Source organism: Seriola lalandi, unplaced genomic scaffold, assembly GCF_002814215.2.
Source record: "Seriola lalandi dorsalis isolate HSWRI2012SDOR001 ecotype SW California unplaced genomic scaffold, Sedor1 jcf7180002054735, whole genome shotgun sequence".
In the NCBI taxonomy this organism is placed as follows: Eukaryota; Metazoa; Chordata; class Actinopteri; order Carangiformes; family Carangidae; genus Seriola; species Seriola lalandi.
Window position 1 is genome coordinate 751,659 of NW_019525288.1, and position 12,621 is coordinate 764,279.

The following is a 12,621-nucleotide window of genomic DNA, read 5'->3' on the forward strand; positions in this document are numbered from 1 at the left end:
GGTGGGGTTGTAAAAGGAGAAATAAATCAAGTCAAAGCAATTCGTGGCAATGGCTGCTGCAGTGTCATTAGGAATCCCGTCACGCAGCAGCTTCTCAGAGCAGTCAGCAGACAGGTTGACAGCAGGCCAAAGAGGAATTTTAATTTTTCCCCCTGTCTCACAGCTCCCACCTCAGATACATTTCCTCACCACTGACTCACCCTGCCAGCAGTGGCCCTCAAACTCATCCTCAACACTATGGGCCCTTCCTGGATTAAAAAACAACTATTTGTATCATAATAATACATGGCTTGCTGCAAAAATATGGTTAAATGGTTTTTAAAGTTTTGATAAAAAGTGACAAATAAACCAGATATAATTTCGAATCAGTACTTGTCAGTACACTGGATAACACAGGCCAGGTCATACGACACAATGGTCATAAAGAGGTTTTTTTTTAACACACCTTTCTTTGCTTTAATTTAAAAAGTTTTAAAGTTAAGCTCCAGATTGATTATTTATTAAATTGACTAGTTACCAGCAGCAACATTTTTGCAGCGGAACTCCATCTCCTAGTCATAAACATAATTTCTAGGAAACATGGGTGACACATGGCACAGAGCTGGTGTTATGGTGTAATTTACACTTTTTTCTGTTCTCACTTTGCCTCAGCCTGTCACTGCATCAGTGTGCGAAATGATTTTCCAACATTTCCCAAAATGGTTAACATGTGTGAAGTCGCCCTTTTCAGATGTGAACAGTAAATGATAAAATGACAGTGTAATACATCCACGTTGCAGAGACGTGGTGGAGAAAGCAACGGAAGAAGGAAAGTTTTTACATTTGAGAAAAAGCCACGCAAGATGCAACTATTGTTGTGTGAACGTTGTTAACCAAAAGTAATCGAACACAAATCATTCAAAGTAATGATAAGATATAACTGAGGATGAAATCATTCAATCAATTACATTACAGATTACATTATATGGTGCATTCGACTTGTTACGGTGATACACGCCAGAGATAACATCTCTTATAGAAGCGGCATACTAGATAGAGTGTAATAGATACATTATGGATGTGAAAACCAACAGATCCAAATCAGTGTCATGCAGCACAAACACACGCAGACATGTTGTGTGTCTAGCGTTGTGAGAGGAGGAGAATGTAGTGATAACGCTGCCCGAGCAGAGCAGGGCAGAGTAATGCTGCACATTTCTCCTCACAGCTGCCACTTTAATGAGCAGACAAAATGGCCACTGTTGAATAATTAATATGCGGGTCCATTAACAAGGCATTAGAATGCATTCTATCTCTTATTGATTTTTTTTTTTTCCTGACTTTTTTTTATTTTTTTAGTTGAAAACTTTTACTCCATCTGTAGACCACTCTGCATCCAGCGCTGGAGCAAGTGAAATATGGCTGCTGCTGTTTAAATGTCAGCTTTGTAATTACACATGGAGCCACGAGCTGGGCTATCCCACGGCCTGAGGGCCTCTGATTTATGGTCAGGCCCCGATGGTAACGGCACAGACACATACAGACAAAATGCATTCACACATAAAACATCCTTTCTACTCGCGCTTACACACACCAAGCCGAAACCCAGATTACACACCTTTACTGTAGCGAGTATTGTATTAATAGGAAACAAAATAGTGAGTACAGTCAGTCTGGTATTTATTTTTAGGGGTCACTTTAAGCTTAACCTTTAAATGCATACTTTACTTCAGGACCATATTTTGCCCAATCTGATTCATTTATACATTATTTTTTGAATGATGTCTTTCCATTTATGTACATGTGTTTATTGTTTTGGTTATTTGAGCTTTGACTACTGTGATGATTATTTCATGTTTGGTTTGTGCCAGTCATGGAGCAATTACAGTAGCCTATGAGTAATAAACATAGAATATAGAAGGTGACATTTAAAGATATCAAAGCAACTTTTTTTAATCTATAAGTGAAAGGACGAAGTCAATTTTCATCAAAAACATATTTTTGGGGAATTTATTATTGTCAATTCTATGTTTGAAATGAGTTTAAAGCAATGTTGTTTTTATTTGCAGCTAAAACTGTGATACTTAAGAATCAGGTCACTATAGACTTGTACTAAAGAATAATGGTTAAAACCCCTGCTCAGACTCTGTTTACTTTAGTGCTGAAACAATCAAGTCAAGAGAGCCGAACAAAAGAAAACAACCTGGTAAAAACTTTGTCAAACCATTTACTGTTAAAATCATTTATAAAGATAAAATGTCAAATCTTATCTGTTCCTAGCTTCTCAAATATGAGGATTTGCTGTTTTCTGTGTTTTATAACATTGTAAATTAAACAAGTTTGGGTTCTGAGCTGTTGGTTGGACGAAACAAGCAGCAAGAAAAAGTCAGCTCAGACTCTGATGTGCATTTCTCTTTACTTTCTGACATTTCATAGGCCGAACGATTAATCAATAAATATAAAAGTAATGAAAAGTTTAATCGATAATGAAAATGAGCGTTGCAGCCCTACACCTTTATCTTTACCACTGCATCAATTCAGAAATGGATAGGAGTGTCACTCCTCTAGCCAGTATCTGTTACACTTGTTTGAAGTATAACCTTGCCCCCCTTTCCTCCTCCCAGTGCTTTTTTGCTCAGCGGTCTAACACACTCTAGTGGCATGTGGGACACCCTGGTTCAATACACCCTCCCGTACGCACTCCACCCATCAGTCAGATTCTAGGCACAGATACCTGCTGGGAAAAACCAATCTATATCTGGACGAATGGAGGAGGAGAGGCAAGGCCAGATCAATGTACAGATATTGATACACGCAGCCATGCAAGGAGACTACACTCACTCTGAACTCATTCTCTCTCTCACTGAAAAGATTAGGAATCGAGATGAACTGCTGAGTAAGGTGTGTGTGTGTGTGTGTGTGTGTGTGTGTGTAGATGACAAAAGAGACATTGTAACACACTGGCAGATACTACAGATAGAGCAGGGAGAGAGAGGAGAGAAGAAGGAGGGAGTTGAGATACGTAGTAGAGACACAGATTACCACCACAGCGCTCAGTAATGGTGTGAGGGGAGCACGTCAATAATAAATACCTCCCATTACACCACGGTGGACTGCTGCAGCAGCCTGTACAGCACGACACCTGCTGACTCCCTGATCTACCTCAAATTACAATGATGCTCTCACACTGAGCTTCTGTGTGTGTACAACACACACTGACGGCATCAAACACACTGGCAGATTTAAAGCGCAGCTATGCACAGATACATGCATAAAATCACACATGCGGCTGCAGCGCCGACTTCATTTCCCAGCACAGTACAGAGGTGGAGCGTCAGGGTTTGATCCCCTCTGACGACTCCCCGCTGGGGTCTGGATTTTTGATTTTTTTTTTTTTTTTTTTTTAAGGCTCCCTCCCCTCCCTCCTTCCCTCCCTCTCTTCAAAGAGACAAGGCTTGACATCCAGGTGTTTTATAGTATTTGTGGCTCTGATCATCCATCAAGCCGATCGATCACTCTCCCAGCAGCTTTTATTAATGATCTTGTCAGCCAGCCCGCTCTTGGGTGCAGCCGCTTGTCCAGAATGATAGATCATTAGCTAGTCTGCCTGCTATTTATTCTCTCATGACCTTGTCTCTCTCCATTGTTGAGTGGGCCGAGTTATGAGAGCTAGAACATGATAATTCAGTATTGATTCTGTTTTATTTTTTCTTTTGTTTTTTTTTTTTTCCCAAAAAAGTTTTTTAGAGTTGTGTTCAACTGCAAAGATACAGATAGTGGTGGAAGAAGTATTAAAAGCGTTTATTTAAATAAAAGTAGCAACACCACACTATCCTGTATCTCCCTCTGAAACGTAGTGGTGTTGAAGTGTAATGTAGCATAAAATGGAAATACTAAAGTTAAATGAAAGTACTTTAAAGTTGTACTTAGGTACGGTAATTGTGTAAACTGAGTAACCCGTACTTAGTTACTTTCCACCACTGGACACAGGAGTTGCGTGTTATGTCCTTCATTCAAAAAACATGTTGTGGAACATCACAGGCAATGAGACAAACATAATTAACAGATAGTAATGAGGGACAGAGAGTGGGAAAAAAAGGGAGCGATAGAGAGTAGGTAAGAGGGAAAAAGGTCAACAGAGAAAAGGGCCAAGATGAAACAGAGAGCGAGTCAGCAGGAGTTTCACAGGAACGAAGCCCGAGGCTGAGCCAGTGAGGTGTAAGCAGCTTTAGAATAAACATGAGCTCCATGTAAACAACAACCTGCCACTACAAGCATTGGTTACGCACCCACACAGAGCTGGTGGGGGTCTGGATTCACTGATGTGCGTTTGATTGTCTGTGTGTGTGTGTGTGTATGTGTGTGTGTGTACTGTATACACAGGGTGTCCCTGGGGCTGAAGAGCCTTGCCTGTCATCCTCCGATCACTCCTCCTTCTACCCACTTACATGCATAAAGCCTGTCATGTTCATCAAGTAGACGCAGGCCCGAAGCCTTATGTGATTGTCAAAAGTGTGCACGTGTGAAAGTTATAACTGCAGCTTGATTTTCTGTTTGTGTCTGCAATGTTCAATAGACCAGCAGTGTATAAGTGTTCTGCCTTGAGCCGAGAAGCTATTGTGTGTCTGTGGCTTATTACTTCAGTCTGACCTGTTTATTATGCAGTCAGTGTTCAAAGAGAAGAGGGATGAACTTCTTTCTCCTCCAGAATCATTCATGATGGACGGCTTTCATGTTCACAGCAGAGTGACGGGCTGACTGAGACGTCTGAGGAGTCAGAGTGACAGAGAATGAGTTTCAAAGTAACACACTGTATGCACAAGACCAAATCCAAACCTTCCGAGTGCAGGTAGCACATTACTGTTGATCTCTTTGCTTTGGCTGCATGGTGAAATTTAAATATCAAATGTTAATTATTACATATCAGACCTTACATACTGAGGGCCCCATACACACCTCTGAATTTTTCTTTTCATATAATGACATAAAGTGTCTCGGGCCAGATAATTAGTGTCTAATAGATGTTCCCAGAGCCTGGCTGAAATATAAGGGGAGGCCATCGTTTGTCAACCATAACTTTGGAATACTTTACCAATTAGTATTAGATCATCCCATTCAACAAAGAGAGAAACTTATATTTTGTGCTCTTTTGTTTAAGAGAATAATTCAATATTTTGGGAAATATGCTTATTCGTCTTTTTTTCAGAGAGTTAGATGAGAAAATTGACACCACTCTCACATCTGTGTAGAAAATATGAAGCTTAGCTTAGCCCCAAGACTAGAAACAGGGGAAACAGCTCGCCCAGGTCTGTCCAAAGGTATCAAGATGTGAGTCTACAGTTCACTCACACGTTCTTGTTTATTCTCTACAAATACCGTAAAAACAACAAGTTGTGATTTTACGTTGGGGTTACTTTTTCTTTAGCATTCCATCGGTTTTAATTGGTGTTGTTGTGCTTGTACCACACCAAACTGTGATGTCACGGTGTACAGAAACATCCTAGAGTACACATCTACATGACTGAAGCAAGGTGAAAGGTTAAACCACTGGAATTCATTAAGTTGCTCTTTAATTGCTTTTATTCTGAAGCACTTAGGAACTTTTATTGGGAAAAATTCTATGTGGATAACTTGCTTAAATTTGATCATATTATAATTTTGGGGTCATACCTGTGCTTGTGTCCTTTGATCTGTTTGTTACGGTGTAATTGAGCGCTCATGGGTCTGTGTCCGCCCATGTGAGGAAGTTTCAATCCGTCAAGCGTTTCCGTCTGCCGTCAGCCAGGTGTATGCTGGGAGAAGAGTCTGAAAAGCGGATAGAGAAAACAAATCAATGATTGAATGAACTGGCATTCAATCAGTGTACCCGATGTAAAAAAAAAAAAAAAAAAAAATCTTTTTGAAATCTAATACTGTTTCAATTCTTTGTTAGTTTGTGATGCCACCAGATTCCTGTTATAACCTAATGTGTCCATTGTCTGAACAGGAAGCTAAATTAGTCTAGAAAAACAAATATCATCTTGAAGGCAGACTCACATAAAAAGTGAACCTGCGACAAAGCAAAAAGACACCAGCACCAACATGACAATATAAACTCTCCCTTCATCTCTTTGTAACGTTGCCTGCCTTTAAGATCTTCACCACTCTACCCGAACTCTCTGTGGGTCTCAAACACATAAACAACCTCACTGGTGTCCCCCATAACCCACCCTCCAGGACCCTGGGGCCCAATAAGCAGCCATCTACAGACAACTTCCTCCACCATGCTCCAGCAAACACAGCCAAGGAGTGTGTGTGTGTGTGTGTTTGCGAGAGAGAGATAGAGAGAAAGGGGAGGTGGAGGTAGTTCAAGGGCACAAGTACTCCATCAAGCTTGAGTCCAGGGAATATCCACCAGCTTCCCCTCCCCCTTGTATGCACCAGGCGAGCGCAGGAACCAGTCCTGTATGTCCCTCCTAAACACACACACACACACCAACAGTACAGTGCACCTATTACTGTACAACAGCTCAACACTCTTGAGTTTTGATTTTGACCCTCTGCTGCTGGCTGCAGCCTCAGCGTGGCAGCCCCAGCCTTCCTGCCCGTGGCTCTGGCCGGCTCTCAGCTCTGGCGTGGGTGGTTGGGTGGGGCGGCGGGGGGATTTGGGGGCACTGAAACTGTCCTCTGGTGCTCCTGCAGCCCTGCCTGCTCATCCATCCTAGCCTGCCAGCCCACAGATCGATAGCTCTGCTCTCTTAATCAGGTCTCTGGTGACTGTGGGCGGACGAGTGTGTCTGTGTGTGTGTGTGTGTGTGTGTGTGTGTCTGTGTGTGTGTGTGTGTGTGGACAGGAGGTTGTATCGGCTGGAGGTTGCACTTGTATTTCTTTCCATCTTCAGTTCTCTGGTTGTTCATCACGATTGTTTATCTCAACTGTATTTTGGTGCGTCCTTCACTCTTTTCCCTTGTTCTTTATCTCCATATCCTTTGCATATCACTTGTTCAAAACCCTACGACTCTTTTTTTTGCATCTTCATTTCTGTCATCCCTTCCTCTATCAACTTTCTCTAGCCAGCTCTTGTCAAGGCTCCAATCTCTCTGACAGTCCTGCTTTATATTTTTCCTCCTCTCAGTGCCTTTTCTTTCATCTCTTCATGCTCTCTCTGCCTATTCTGGCTGCACGCCAGCGCTGATTCAAAAGGAGTCACAGTGAAGTTGGTCCCGGTGCCACTGCAATCTGTTTTGACTTGTGATGAAGACAGAGAGGTGAAGTATTGGAGAAATGGAGATGAGAAAGGATGAGAGGTGAGAAGAGCAAGCGGAGCGCGAGGGTTAGTCAGATGGAGTGCGGGGCATCCAGCTGCGGTGTTGTGCCTTGCTAAAGAATCCGCCTTCAGGCTCTCATCACACCTGTGTAACCGCAGCTGCACACACGCACGCACATGCACACACACTTCTGAAAAAGTAGCAAACTAAAATAACTCCAAAACACTTTTTAATTTAAATTTTATAAAACTTTTTTTTTTTATTTTCAGATAAACATTTCAAGCGTATCAGAGTGTGTACAGAGCTGAGGAACTAATATTATCCATGTTTACTCACTGATCACATTTCGAAGCCTCCTTTTCTATCAACACACTGTCTTTTATTTTGTTTTTATTGCAGGTGTAATTAACTATGATTCTTGATTGTGGTCACAACACTCCACCCATCAAAACTGTTATTCTGTATTCTGTGATAACACCACATTTCCACCAGTAAAACATCTGAATAAACCAATGAAGTACTCAAAGCACTCTTTACCAATAACAGTACCGCTGTGCAACAGTTGAACATCCTGTTCAGAGTATGAGGAATTATTCATCAGGAACCAAAGCAGACTACACTGGCTGTTCCCATCTCATTAACGCAGATAGAACAGCGTATCCCACAGTTCTGCTGGGTGCAGATACTTCATAAACAAGTATATTGACTTTGAGTAACTGTATCAAATGTTTTGTCCCAGTTCTGTACAACATACGAACTGTATACAGTGTATACACTGTTTCGCAGTTAGTAAACAATTATTCATTCGCAATTTATTTAAATTTGTTTGGAGCTGGGGGAAGCTGCTTCATTTCATTTGTACATTACATTGAGGGTCAGTGGTGTCCATTAAGACATAAATATACACAAATCATTCAAAAATCACTTTTGTCATGTTTCCAGTGTCAACATACTACACAGCCTAAACCTGGTTATAATTCATACAGTATTGCAGTATGGAATTGGTACACTGATAAAATTGCAAACCCTACAAAAGTGGGTCATATTAGGTCACATATCATTTAACACTACTTGAAAATTTCTTACGTATCATTAGTCTGTCTGTTATTCAGTTTGAATTTAAACCACCATTTTTCGGGTCACTTCAGATAATTTTGACTTTCTTGGTATATGAAGTTTCACATTTTGTCCTCTTAATGGATCTGTTTCATACTGCCTCAAAAAATGATATACCAAAGTGATGATTTCCAAACCTCTTACACATAACTGATAAAGAATGCAATAATAATTAGCATTCATTGCAACAGAATTACCTTTGCAGCAATGTCTGTAGTTGTGATTAAGTTACCTCAGAGGTTAAGTCATTTTCCATTAGTTCGTATTCCCTCTGCACACTTGTCTGTGATGTTTGTCGGATCTAAGGACCAGATGGGAACAGCCAGGGAGGGACCAGGAACCTGTGTATTGTTATACATATCGAAGTGGTCCAGTCATTGGAAGAAGTGTCGCAGGAGGTCCTTCTTGTTGACCTTGCCCATCTGATTCCTCGGCATCTCCTCCACCAGCAACAGGCCTGTGGGGATGGTGTAGGGCGCCATGTGTTCCCTGCAATAAACACTGGTGTTAATAAATTGACGACTGTTTACTGCAGAAACACACGGACTGAACTAATACAAGCATGCACAGGGACACGCTTAACACTGAAGGATGCACAAACGTACGGAACATGCACGCGCGCACATATGCAACGACAAAAAGGAAAACAAAAACAGAAAAAACAACTGCAAAACAAAGGCGAGCCCTGTGGCAGAGCAGTCGAGATAAGGAAAGAAATGTCCTTCATACACTCTGCAGCTCTCCTCCCTAATACCCCCAATTCGCCTTCCAGACACAGACAATTCCCTTCGTACAAAACAATATAATCACTGTGAGATGAAATAAAAAAAACAAATAATAAAAGGAAAAACAGAAGGCTGGGATAATTAAAAGTGTTTTATTTTTTTTCAGTTTTTAGTGTATGGTTGTTACGTCAAGTTTTGAAGCCTGGAGCTTTTTTATTATCTTCTAACCTAGTTTGTTTGTTTGTTTGTTTGTTTGTTTGTGCATGTGTGTGTGTTCCTGTGTGCACGCTTGTGGTGCGAGTGAACATAATGACTCATGCTGCTGCCATCAAATACCACTTTCAGCAGATGTCTCTGTCTCTCCGTCTCTCCGTCTCTCTGACTCAGTGAGTAAAGTGTGAGTGAGTATTTGTGCATACATACACATCTCTGTAATGGGGCCTTGCTCGTGTCACCAGTTTCTCCGGGGCAGAGTGTTTGTGTGTGCATGAGTGTGCGTGTTCAAGGCAGTGTGGGGCGCAGAGGGTGTGATAGAGATTCAGACTGACAGCTGAAGCCAGGGCACTGAAGAGTGAGCATCCATCTACTTGTTTATGTCTCATTTTATCTCCCACTCTCTCCTCTACATCCTGGCCTCAGCAGTGGGCTGTGTGCTGGCACTGCCTGTCCGCTGGCAGCACCCGTGGCTGGAAACACTGTGTGAGTTTTTAAGTGTGTGTGTTATCCTGGGTAACAGGCAGTAGTAGTAATACACCATGCTGGACCAGCAGACCACAGCAGTAAAGATCTAACACCCCCACACCATATGGAGCCCACAGCACACACAATCACTCGCACGCACGCACGCACGCACGCACGCATGCACGCACGCACGCACGCACACACACACACACACAATTCAGAAATCTGAATGAATAATAGTCGTGAGAGGTAGAAAGGACAGTGTAGAGGACAAAAAGAAGAATAAAAATGACACCAAATTTTATGGAAAGGGGTGGAGTAAAAGAGGGGAAAAGAGTAAGACAGAGGGGTGTTTGTGCCTAAAGTCACTGCAAAGTGGAGGGCTGCATGTCACCAGCAACTGTCTGCGATAGACAAAATAAACTCCACTGACATTTAGGAAGGGAGAAAAAAAAAACTGTTAGCTCGCAAGACAAAGCTTCCCGTAACAATCATTTGTTCGCTTCCCCCACATCTTCCTCTTTTTCATCTCCTGTCTTTCCTTCAGCTCCCCTCATTAGTCCATCTCTGGCCTCTCTTTCTCTCACATCCTTTCCTATTGATCTGAAGACTTCAGGGCCAGCCACTGGGGACATGTGTGCCGAACTGCTGGGAGAGCTGCAGAAACCGCATTAGGAGCCTTCATTTGTTTACCACAGGACTGACAAAAAGCCGTGGAAATTGTCTTCTTGAATCACCGTAATAAGACGGGGTCAGCTCTCCCTTGCAGTAATGGGATATGGTGCTCTTTTTGTGTTTTGTTTTCGTGAGTTCAGGATGATGGATTGGAGGTAAGTTATTCAGGTCACAGTCTCCACTGGTGGTACGGGTTGGAGTCCACCTGCTGCCGCAAAGCACTTTTAAAGAGGGCAGGTGGTCCAGTTGTTAGTGACCTCACCCATACTGGTCATACAGACCAAAAACAGATCTTCGTACAAAAAAAAGAAAAGAAAAACATGCAAGGGGGCTGTGTTGGTGTGGGCCTGTTGTTTCAGGTACTAGTAAGACAAAATATGATCCAGGAGGGCTAGTTCATGATAATGCATCCATTAGTTTTAGGCCTTATTAGACACTAAAACACTGCACAGCGGTTTATAACACAAGGACAAAGACTTTTTAAAACCCTGAAAACTTATCACAGCCACCATTATTTTGTGCTCCGTCTCATCAATTCCAAAGTAAACAGTACAATTACAAAGTTCAAACTGCAAAGTCAAAGCAACTCGACTTCTACCAGGAATGTGAACTTGCATGAGTTTAACTGGTGAACATAGCACATCGCTGGATGACATTGCAGCAGGCTGTGGCAAAAGGTGAGTCCGGTTTAATGTTTTTCCAGGGCTACGCTGCAGCTTTCTGCTAAAGTGAAGGAAGGGTGTGTCTGTTGTCTCTTTGTTAACCTTTGAGTCAAGGATGACGGTTTACACCCCTGTATTAACAAACATCTTTCCTACTTTAGAATCTGTGAACAGAAAACGCAGCTTGATGATAGGGATAATCTGTTTCTAACCCTAAGCCTAATCTCTACAGAGGGGTACACACGAGAGTGGATCAACAGGTAGGAGCTACAAAGGAAATATTATCTAGCTAAAGGTCACAGTACCTTGCCCAGGTCTTCAAATCTGGCAGGGTCATACTCTGCCCCTTCCTTAGCTGCACCACTGCAGTCACTTTCTGACCCCAAATGGCATCTGGCGCCCCGATGACAGCCACATCTGCAAAGTTAAAACCACGTGAAGCAGACATGTTGTTTTTAAGTTTCAGCTGCTCAAATGATTTCTTCCTGAAGTGCAGTGCTTAAGAATTAGTACACTGCCATTTGTTTTGCTGTGTTGGCTCTGAACCTAAGCACATTGGTTTTAAAACAATGACTGGAGCTAAAAGTGCTGACTCTTATCTTTAATTAGAGGGTGTTTACATGCACATTGGATGTAGCAATTATAGCCCCCTTTGTAACATCCAACTGTTTTGTCATTAAAGAAACAACTCCTCAGTTGTCTTGTTTGTATGTTTAAGGTCATTGTTTTATTGCGTTGTCTTAAACTGGGGAATTATATACTGTATAAAAACAGCCACTGGTTTTGTAACATTGATCTAATATTGGTGTGAAGGCCCTCAAATTCCTTGACACCGTCCTCCCACTCACTCCCAGACTAAGCTTGTACAGCACTCTTACCTATGATGTCTGGATGAGCCAGTAGGTGACGCTCCACCTTGAGTGCACTGATCTTATAGCCGGCACTCTTGATGATGTCGACACTGCTGCGACCCATGATCCAATACACACCATCTTTATAGACCGCAGTGTCTCCTAAAAGACATACAAGGAGAGAGAGGCGGGTGATCAATGAGAAGGGAAAAATTCCAGTCATATTTTTATGGCTCATTATTTTTTGTTCATAAGGAGGTTAGAAAATGGATCCACTGAGTGTACTGGACTGTTTCTAAATTCCATTGATTGTGCATATCCAGCAGCTTATTAGCATTTTCTCCAACTAGAAACTTACTTTACACACTTATTACTTTCTGTTATGTGAAGCATAGCTGTGCTTGCCACAAGACAACCTTGTTTACTGTAAATGGTTATGAATGGGTTCTTGCAGCAGAAACCACAACAACTTTTGGATTTCTGGGAAAAATAAAACAAACAAATCTGGGTGAAAGTCAATTAAACTGAAGAAGAACAACATATACACTCATATCACCTTTATGACCAGATACAAGAAATGTATAGTAAGTGCACTTGGTTGAATATAGGTTGTTTGTGTGTGTGTGTGTGTGTGTGTTTGAGACAGAGGAAGTCAGAGTGCAGAGGATGGATGAGAGTATCCTCC

The 12,621-nt window shown here is 41.9% G+C and overlaps 2 protein-coding genes across 5 annotated transcripts in view; both read right to left on the reverse strand.

Annotated features, from left to right (window-relative positions):
* cdh15 (cadherin 15, type 1, M-cadherin (myotubule)) overlaps positions 1 to 8,713 on the reverse strand; it is a 36,852-nt gene extending 28,139 nt beyond the window's left edge. The window contains exons 1-3 of the mRNA XM_087178790.1: positions 8,575 to 8,713; positions 5,650 to 5,784; positions 4,630 to 4,746 (exon numbers count right to left, since the gene is read on the reverse strand). The gene's annotated coding sequence lies outside the window, so the exon portion shown is untranslated. The remainder of the gene's footprint in view (positions 1 to 4,629; positions 4,747 to 5,649; positions 5,785 to 8,574) is intronic.
* Positions 7,584 to 12,621, reverse strand: part of acsf3 (acyl-CoA synthetase family member 3) — a 32,102-nt gene continuing 27,064 nt past the window's right edge. For all 4 annotated transcript variants that reach the window (XM_023424367.2, XM_023424368.2, XM_087178791.1 and 1 more), the window contains exons 8-10: positions 11,964 to 12,098; positions 11,391 to 11,502; positions 7,584 to 8,831 (exon numbers count right to left, since the gene is read on the reverse strand). In XM_023424367.2, coding sequence (XP_023280135.1) covers positions 8,717 to 8,831; positions 11,391 to 11,502; positions 11,964 to 12,098 — 362 coding nt within the window. In that variant the 3' untranslated portion in view covers positions 7,584 to 8,716. The remainder of the gene's footprint in view (positions 8,832 to 11,390; positions 11,503 to 11,963; positions 12,099 to 12,621) is intronic.